General features: G+C 47.7%; 1 protein-coding gene across 1 annotated transcript in view; it reads right to left on the bottom strand.

Annotated features, from left to right (window-relative positions):
- Positions 1 to 561: 561 nt before the first annotated feature.
- Positions 562 to 9,008, bottom strand: part of Nqo1 (NAD(P)H quinone dehydrogenase 1) — a 16,849-nt gene continuing 8,402 nt past the window's right edge. Inside the window, exons 2-6 of the mRNA XM_023709318.1 lie at positions 8,249 to 8,416; positions 8,019 to 8,149; positions 2,874 to 2,987; positions 2,215 to 2,316; positions 562 to 960 (exon numbers count right to left, since the gene is read on the bottom strand). Coding sequence (XP_023565086.1) covers positions 655 to 960; positions 2,215 to 2,316; positions 2,874 to 2,987; positions 8,019 to 8,149; positions 8,249 to 8,416 — 821 coding nt within the window. The 3' untranslated portion in view covers positions 562 to 654. The remainder of the gene's footprint in view (positions 961 to 2,214; positions 2,317 to 2,873; positions 2,988 to 8,018; positions 8,150 to 8,248; positions 8,417 to 9,008) is intronic.

Genomic DNA, 9,008 nt, shown 5'->3' with positions numbered 1-9,008 from the left:
ATATCCTTGTGTAGATGACCTTAACTTTTTTTCCTTTGAGACAGGGTCTGGTTTTGTTTTTGTTTGCAGAACCGGGGATTGAACTCAGACCCTCGCGCTTGCCAAGGAAGCACTTATTCTACTGAGCCATCTCCCCAGCCCTAAGACAGGGTCTTGCTATGCACTTTAGGCAGGTCTTGGGCTCACTGTATAGCCCAGGCTGGCCTCAAACTCAACAATGATCCTCCTGCCTTAGCCTCTTGAGTGCTGGGATTACAGACGTGGGCCATTACCCGTTTCAACCTTAAAAATATTTTATAGCATCTTTCCGGAAATATGCCTGCATTGTGTTCCAATTGGCCTCTGGCAACCAGATTTTGGCTATATGCCAAGACATCACTGGTGAGAATAAATTAAATTCAATAGTAAGACTTTATAAAAATATATAAATGCAGTCTGTTCTTTCTGTTCATTTCTTTTATTATTTATTTATTCATTTGTGGTACAGGGGATCGAACTTGGGATCTTGTGCTTGCCAGGCAGACACTTAGGCTGCTGAGTTATCTCCCTGGCCTACTATTCATTTCTTGAGGGGAAAAAAATGCTTCCAAACAAATCAAGGAAGCTAAAAAAAAATACCTAGATCAGAATATATGTTACAAACCCAAGTCCATCTTATTTCATGGCTTTGATCTGGTTGTCAGTTGGAATGGGCTTGCCCAAATGATGGCCCACAGAAAGACCAAATTTTTTGTTTTTCTGTTCATCTTGTATCTCCTTTTTCAGTAAGAATCCTGCCTGAAAGTTTAAGTCAAAGAGGCTGCTTGGAGCAAAATACAGTGGTTTCTCATCCCAAATATTCTCCAGGCGTTTCTTCCATCCTTCTAGGATTTGAGTTCGGACATCTGGTGGAGTGTGCCCAATGCTGTACATCAGTTGAGGTTCTAAGACTTGAAAGCCACAAAAGTGCAGAATGCCACTCTGGGGAGACAGAAGCCACAGCAGGAAATCACAACTCACCTACTGAAGTTCGTACATAAGCTAGCACCAAATGCTGGCTGGGGCTTCCTGGAGAGTTTCCACATGGTGACTTGGCCACACCAAGTAATTCCTTAAATTGTCAAGGGTTCTCACTGTGTAGCAGAGAACTGGAGAAGCCTCGGGAAGTTGCAAGGAAGTATGCAGTGCACACAGTAGTCCTTGGCTAGGAGAGGATGACACCTGACTGTGCACACAGCAGGCTCAGCTCTCAGTCCTATCGACACCTGCCTGGCCTCACTCGCTAGCTGTTGCTAGCCTGTTTGGCGATACTCTTCTTGAAATTAATAAAACTTTGGAAGTGTGCCAACTTGGCCCTGCTGCCAAAAGTTCTATTACTTAGGGAGTTCTTAGGGAGAACTGCAGCTTCTCAGCAACAGACTCTTGCCAAGGCATGCAGATGTACATTTCTCTGCCTCTCCCCTTAAGGAGATAAGTCTGAAAGATAATTTCAGTGGCCACTTTACTCTTCTCTCAATCCCTTTCTTTAGAAAGGATTTTCTGGAGGGTCAAGCCACTCCAGAGAGCCCACCTGGAGTCTTACCAGCTCTGAAGTGGGCTGGGCTAATAATTTCTTAAATTGTTCAGGGCTCACATAGTCTGTGTGGTTGTGCCAGACTTAGAGAAGGCCAGGAAGACTGGAGGGAGGTCTTGAGTCATCTGGAGGGAACCAGGGCTCTCAGGTTATACAAATCAGAGGCCAGGAGCCAGGTATACTAGTTCTTGGTTAAGAGACAGTGGCGTTTGTCTGCTATTAACAGGCAAGTTTCTGAAGGAAGTGCCCAATAGTTGCAAATCTTTAATGTGCTTTTTATGGTTTTCTTGGGGGTCCTGGGCATTGAACCTAGAGCTGCCCTTTTTTTGACGGAGCCAGGGATTGAGCTATGGCCCTTGTGCTTGCCAGGGAAGCACTTATTCTACTGAGCCATCTCCCCGGCCCTAGAACGTTCTCACTGAGCTACCTTCCAAGACTGTTCTTGAGATAGGATCTTGCTATGTTGCCCAGGCTAGGCTCAAACTTGTGATCCTCTTGCCTTAGCCACCTGAGTGGCTGGGATTCCAGGGATGTGCCACTGCTGGCTGTTGCTATGCTTTACCTTCACATCTGAGTCGTTCTCAGCTACTGTCTGGAGCTCTGGGACCTCATGGAAAGCTCAATTAATGAATTCCCCTGAAGGCTCATTGAGAATGAGTTACCTGAATTGGCCAGAGAATGATGTTCATGTCCCCATGGACACCCTGGAGTGAGAACATGGAGCCACTGCCACCAGTGGTGATGGAAAGCACAGCCTTTTTATTCTAGGGAAGAAAAAACAAGCTTCATCACCCCACCCTCACCTGGCCACAGTAGATTAATGAACCAGCCCAAGGGAGGGACACGCAAGTCCACTCTATTTGCTGTTTACCTTACCTCATACCTTGGCTCCCCTGAGCCCGACAGCATGATTCTGCAGAAGCAGAAGTCCTAGCCTAGACGTCCACAGACAGCAAGCTAAGGGCAGGCCTGTGTGGCCCACAGGTCAAGGCTGTCCCTGTCACCAGGATAAACAATGGCTGCTGGCTGCCTCTGTGAAGTTACTTCTTTTTGTTGTTTTGGGATTTGGTTTTTTTGAGACACAGTCTCCCTATGTAGTTCATACTGGTCTTGAACTCACTGTGTAGTCCAGGCTGGCCTCAAACTTGAAGTGATGCTTCTGCCTCAGCCTCTTCAGTGTTGGATTCTAGTCATACATCACCATGCCTGGCCTACTTCTTGCTTTTCTGTATTTCCCCACAATGCTGAGCATAAAACTTCTGCCTCCAGAGAGAATCTACCCAGAATCTGGCTGTTAGGAAACTCGGAAGCATTCACGTACCTGGAAAGGCCCCTTGTCATACATGGCCTCATAGGTGTAGGCAAAGCCTCCTGTGAGCACTCGATCGAACCAGCCTTTCAGAATGGCGGGCACACCAAACCACTGCATTGGGAACTGCGGGGCAGAAGAAGCCAAGACTCAGGTCAGGCACAGCTTCTCTTGTCCCCTAAGCACAGAAAGTGGCCTGCATTGCTTAGCAGTGCCAATGACATCACCGCTGAAGAAACCTAGGCAGGTCTTCTGTCATTACCTCAAGGAGTTAGCACATCTAAGAAAACGACGGACTGAAGGTCTAGCACAGTGGTGGAGAACGTGTGTAGTCTGCATGGGCCCCTGAGTTGGCTCCCCAGCACCCCCCAAAAAAGAGGGGGACAGGAAGGAGAAAGAAGAGAAAAAGTAGCTGCATACAGTGATATATATCTATAGTCCCAGTTGCCCAGGAGGCTGAGGTGGGAGCAAATTTAACACATTCATGATATGGCTATTATTTCTATGTTTTGATGCTGGGCAGCTTGAACCACAGATTGTATGTGCATGCATGAGTGTCCCATGGGGCAGCATAGGATAGTCCCGTCAGGTGATACAAGCCACCCAACATGTCATACATGTACCACTGGTGGTCAAGTCAGCAGGAATATGTTAATCCCTATCTGGGGAACCTTTTTTTTTTTTTTTTTTTTTTGGAGACAGAGTCTAACCCTAACCCTAACCCTTGAACTCTTTTAGGGTGGCCTTGAATTTGTGGCAGTCCTCTTGTCTCAGCCTCCTGATTACAGGCATTCACAGGCATCTGCCACCATACCCAGGCCCACTCTTCACAACCAAGCAAAACCTTGCCTCAAAATTTAAAAAGGCTGGGGATGTAGCTTAGTTTGAAGACCCTGATTCAATCCCTAGTATCGCTAAAAACAAAAATAAGAAAAAAGAAGTACATATACCATCCAACTCACAGAACAACAAAGAGAAAATCATTTTCCTTATCCATCCAACTTGGCACTCCAGTCTCAGCTGAACACTACAAATATTGTCTGGATCTGAATAAAGTCACATGAAATAAGAATTGTTTCCCTGAAATCACACTTGGCAGCAAAGTCTGATTAGTAATGATTTCAGATATGCTGGCTTCAATGTGTGATCCCCATGTATTTTCTGAAGAGCTTAGTACTTATAGTATCAAATATATGACTGTCACCTGTGTACATGGATGAAAAACCTTATTTATTTTAGTACAGGGTCTACAAGGTCTCACTACATAGATTGGACTCGTAGTAATCTGCCTGTGTTCAGCCTCCCAAGAGCTGGGGTTACAGGCCTGCGCCACCATGCCTAGTCTCAGTCACTGGCTCAGCGTGCCCCGGGGGTGGGGCCAGCATGGCGGGCATTGAACCCTGGCCACTACATCTGCCTAAGCAGGCACTTTAATATGCTGAGCTATTTGGCCAGCTCAACCTTTCATTTAGAATAAACAAAAGCACTCAAAAATCTGTGTGTGTGTGTGTGTGTGTGTGTGAGAGAGAGAGAGAGAGAGAGAGACAGACAGACAGACAGACAGACAGACAATGGTTTACCAAGGAATTCCCATGGCAAAAGCACAGCTGGCTGTGAGGATTCAATTGTATAGCCTAGCTAATGCAGAGACGGAGGTGGACCTAGAAGTTTGGGGCTAGCCTAGGCAATTTAGTAATATCCTGTCTCAAAGTGAAAACAGATGGCTGGAAATGTAGCTCAGAATTCCCTAGGTTCAAAAAATAGAGAACAAACAAAAACCACTAGGTCTGGGGCTGCGGAGATAGCTCAGTAGAGTAAGTGCTTCCCTGGCAAGTGCAAGGGCCTCAGTTCAATCCCCGGTTCTACCAAAAAACCAAACAAACAAACAAAAACCCACTAGGTCCAGCGAGACAGCTCAGTGGCTTAAGCACCTGCGTGGCAAGCACAAGATCCTGAGTTTTATCCCCAGTACCACACACACACAAAAAAGAATTTCCTAGGTTCAGGTCCCAGTACTATAAAAAGAGTGAGGGTATGTGGGAAGGAGTTTGTTGAAAGCTAGCTGAAATAGCCGCCTCCCATATTTAAAAGGTTATTGATGTATAGAAGAGGAGCTATATTAAGTGTCTGTGTAACAGAAAATAACAGGATTGACAGCAAGGTTTGTAGCTGGGCACAGAATCTGCCACTTTGACATATGACCTTTGTCACAGAAGCCCCATAGCGTCTCTGTTTCATTCGCCTCATCTAGAGAAAGATGGCTTGGCTGGTCTCCAATGGCTTCTCACAGCTCGCATCTCTGACCCTCTGAGGGTGAGGGGCCACATGGGCAGCGGTCAGCCTCGGTGAGTGGGTTTCCTCGGCAAGGAAATTTGGTCCCCTGTGACAGTTCCACAAACCAGTCCTGGTCAGCTCAGAGGTATTAAAAGTTGACTGGTGCTTGACTGGTGCTAGGGTGTGGCTGAGGCCAACCACACAAGGCCAAGGATATAGCCCACTGGCAGAGCACACACTGGCACCATCAAAACTGCAGGGGGCCAGGGAGATGGCTCAATGGAATAAGCGCTTCCCTGGCAAGTGCAAGGGCCTGAGCTCAATCCCCGGTTCCGGGAAAAAAAAAAACAAAAAACTCCTGTGGTCTTGGGGGCCTGCTGGTTGGCTCAGTTGTTTCAGCACCTGTTCATGCAAATGCAGTCCGGCACAGGATACCTCAGCTCAGATCTCCACCTCCACCTGCCTTACCAGACCCGCCCTTAAGGCAGCCTGAACCAGCTAAAAAGAAACAAAAAACTTCTGCGGTCTCAAATTGCCTGTGGAGAAGTGAGGACAACGAGCAGGAGGCCAGTGCTGATGGTCCCTTGGTATGAGGTGATGCACTCCTTTCTCAGACATTCTGGAAAGTCTTCCAGGGCCACTGATTTTGCTAGAATAAGGCTTTTTTTTTTTTTTGGGGGGGGGTACTGGGGATTGAACTCAGGACCTTGTGCTTGCCAGGCAAGCACTTATTCTACTGAGCTATCTCCCTGGCCCTAGAATAAGGGATTTTTTGGTGATTTGTCAGAACACTTAGAACAATCATACAAATAAATCTGCGGTGTCCTTAGAGGTGGTGTTCTTGGACAGCATACAACCTGCACAGTTACATGGTAGTGAAAAAAACACATCTGAAAGAAGCTAAACCTAAAGGCCACCAAGATCTTTTCTGATTCTAAAAATACTGTGATTTTGAGATGAGAACTGAAAGCTGCTCCTACTGCTGCCCTGGCTGTAAAATAAGATGCAGTTAAAAAAAAAACAAAAAACCTGTGGGCAAGCTGGGCATGGTGGTGCTCGCCTGTGATCCAAGCACTCAGGAGGATGAGGATCACTGAGAGTTCAAGGCCAGCCTGGGCTACAGAGTGAGGTTTAGGCCAGTGTGAACCTACATAGTGAAACCTGGCCTCAAGAAAGAAAAACACATAAATGTGGCTCAACATAAAACTTTCAACTACACAAGGCCAAGGATATAGCCCACTGGCAAAAGCACCTGCCTGGCAAGTGCAAGGTCCTGAGGTTTATTCTTGGTATATATATAAAAAAAGTACCCATCAACTGGCCAGATAGCTCAATGGACTAAAGCACCTGCCTAGGCAGGCTCATCAACCAGGGTTTGATACCCAGCATGCCATGCTGAGATGCGACTGAGACTGGGCGTGGTGGCACACACCTGTAATCCCAGAGTTTGGGAGGCTGAAAACAGAAGGATCACTAGAGCCCAATCTGTGCAGTGAGACCTTGTGGACCCTGTACTAAATAATTTTATATATATATAAAATGCCATAGTTTACCATCACTGATATGGATCACACTGACTAATGTCTTTTAGGTTTCATTGTTTTTAGTTTTGTTTTTGTTTTTGAGATAGTCTTGTTATGTATTTAAGCTGGCCTTGAACCCACTAGCTTGACCTTAAACTTCTGGCAATCCTCCTGCCTTGGCCTCCTGCCTTATAGGTGTCTGCCACCATGGCCAGCCTCTGCAAACAGTCAGAAGGCATTCTGTGCAGCTCAGTGGTAGAATGCCTCCCTAGCATGTGTAAGGCCCTGGGTTCAATTGCCAGCACTGAAAAAACTGCAGAAGACATCTGTGGGTTCCTGGCTCATGTCATGTGACATGGATGCATAGCCACAGGCCTAAAAGTAGGTCAACAGACATTTGGGGATTGAACTCAGGCCCTTGCGCCTGCCAGGGAAGCGCTTATTCCATTGAGCCATCTCCCCGGCCCAGGACAACAGACTTTTAAGGGCTGGATGCTTTGCAGCCGACTGAATAGTTGCAAAAGCTATGGCCTGTATCACCCTCTTTCTGAAGTCTCCAAAGCCATATATGCTCCATGATTCGTATGAACGACCTGGGGCTGGGGATGTAGCTCAGCGGCAGGGCACATGGTTCCTATGCATGAGGCTCTGGGTTCCATCCCCAGTACCTAGATGAAAAAAGCCTGGTGGGAATTGGTGGCAGCCAGGGCAGGGGGAACCAGGTGGCAGCCTGGTACTCCCAAGGAAGACAGCTATCAAGGCACACATGAGGTCCCAATATTCACCTCTACATGGTAAGCCAGCTTCGGGAGGAGAAAGGCCGCCACTGCTGCTGCTGCTGTGGCACACTACAGGGCCATCGCCTCACACATCTCTATAAACTAGGGCTGTCAGGGAGAGAGCAGGCGAAGTGCGGGCCTTACGAGTCCACCAGAAATCAGGAGGTGAAGGGAAAGTTGGGGATAACTAGAAGAAAAAAGCTGAAAGCTTTTTAGTTATCTTTGCAATCACATGCCTGTATATGAAGATTAATCAGCCAGGTGAACAAAACCCATCAGTCTGTGCAGCTCTTCACCTTTGGTTTTCACTGGGTGTTTTGAGACAGGGTCTCACCGTGTAGTTCAGGCTGTCCTCAATCCCCCAGCAAGTCCTTCCACCTCAGCCTCCTAAGCGCTGGGATTACAGGTGTGTGTTTTCATACCCAGAGAATGCTGCAGCTCTGAAGCTGTTGCTTGTATTTACAGAGAATGCAGCAAAGTGGTAACTACTCTAAGCCCGCACAGCTAATTAGGTGAGGGAGAACTCAGGAGTGCTAGTCACCTCCTCTGAGGTATGGCCAGAGCCATATATGGAGCCATACCTGAAATATCACAAGGTCTGCAGCTTCCAGCTTCTTTTGTTCAGCCACAATATCCGGGCTCAGGCGGTTTTCTTTATAAGCTAGAGCGGTCTCAGCTGAATATTGAAAGTTCTCAGGGTCCTTTAATGCACCTGGCAAGCGCAACAGGAAGAGCTGAAGCAGGGAGACCAAGGCTGAGCCCCAGAGTCCACAGCCCAGTGGATCCACAGGGAAAGGGTGTGCGTGCCTACCTGTGACGTCTTTTCTGGAAATGAGGGGATCGAAGCTCATGGCGTAGAGGTCGGACTCGGCCACCTTCCATCCGTTCCTCTTCAGCGCCTCCACAGCAGCCTCCTTCATGGCATAGTTGAAGGACGTCTTCTCCGAGTGAGCCAGTACGATCAGCGCTTTCCTGATGGCTTAGACACAAAGGCACGTGAAGGGGTCCTAGCACAGGCTGTGTCCCTCACCCTAAGGAGCCGTTAGACGCGTTTCAGGCTGCAGAGCTTTTTTAGAGTTTGTCAGTCTTACTTTGAAAGTTCATCCTGACCTTGAACTCACTATGCAGCCCAGGCTGGCCGGCCTGGATTTGTGGCGATTCACCTGCCTCAGCCTCCCAGTGCTGGGATTACAACTGCATGCCACCACAGCTGACTTTCTTTAATTTTGAGATGGGCTTGTTAAATTGCCAAACTAATCAACCTATGCTTGAATTTTTAATCCTCCTGCCGCAGCTTCCCAGAGAGCTGGGGTTATAGGAGTGCACCATCAGCCCTGTCTGGCCCTACCCTTTCATACCTCCCAGAGGGGATTCAATTTGAACAGGAGATTCAGGGAAGTTGGAAGCCATAGCATTGTCCCCGCAGCCAGAAGTGAAAGTGCTAGTGAATGGGGCTGGGGTGGAGCTCTGTGTGCTGTGCCTGTTGGAAGCCCTGGGGGTGATCTCCTGCCTGGGAAGGATTTTTTTAAAAAAGCACCAAAGGGGCCAGGGAGATGGCTCAGTGGAATAAG

This window comes from Octodon degus, unplaced genomic scaffold (genome assembly GCF_000260255.1).
Source record: "Octodon degus isolate 3935 unplaced genomic scaffold, OctDeg1.0 scaffold00011, whole genome shotgun sequence".
Lineage (NCBI taxonomy): Eukaryota > Metazoa > Chordata > Mammalia > Rodentia > Octodontidae > Octodon > Octodon degus.
Note: the sequence above shows the minus strand (reverse complement) of the source record. Positions and strands in the feature narration are given on the sequence as shown.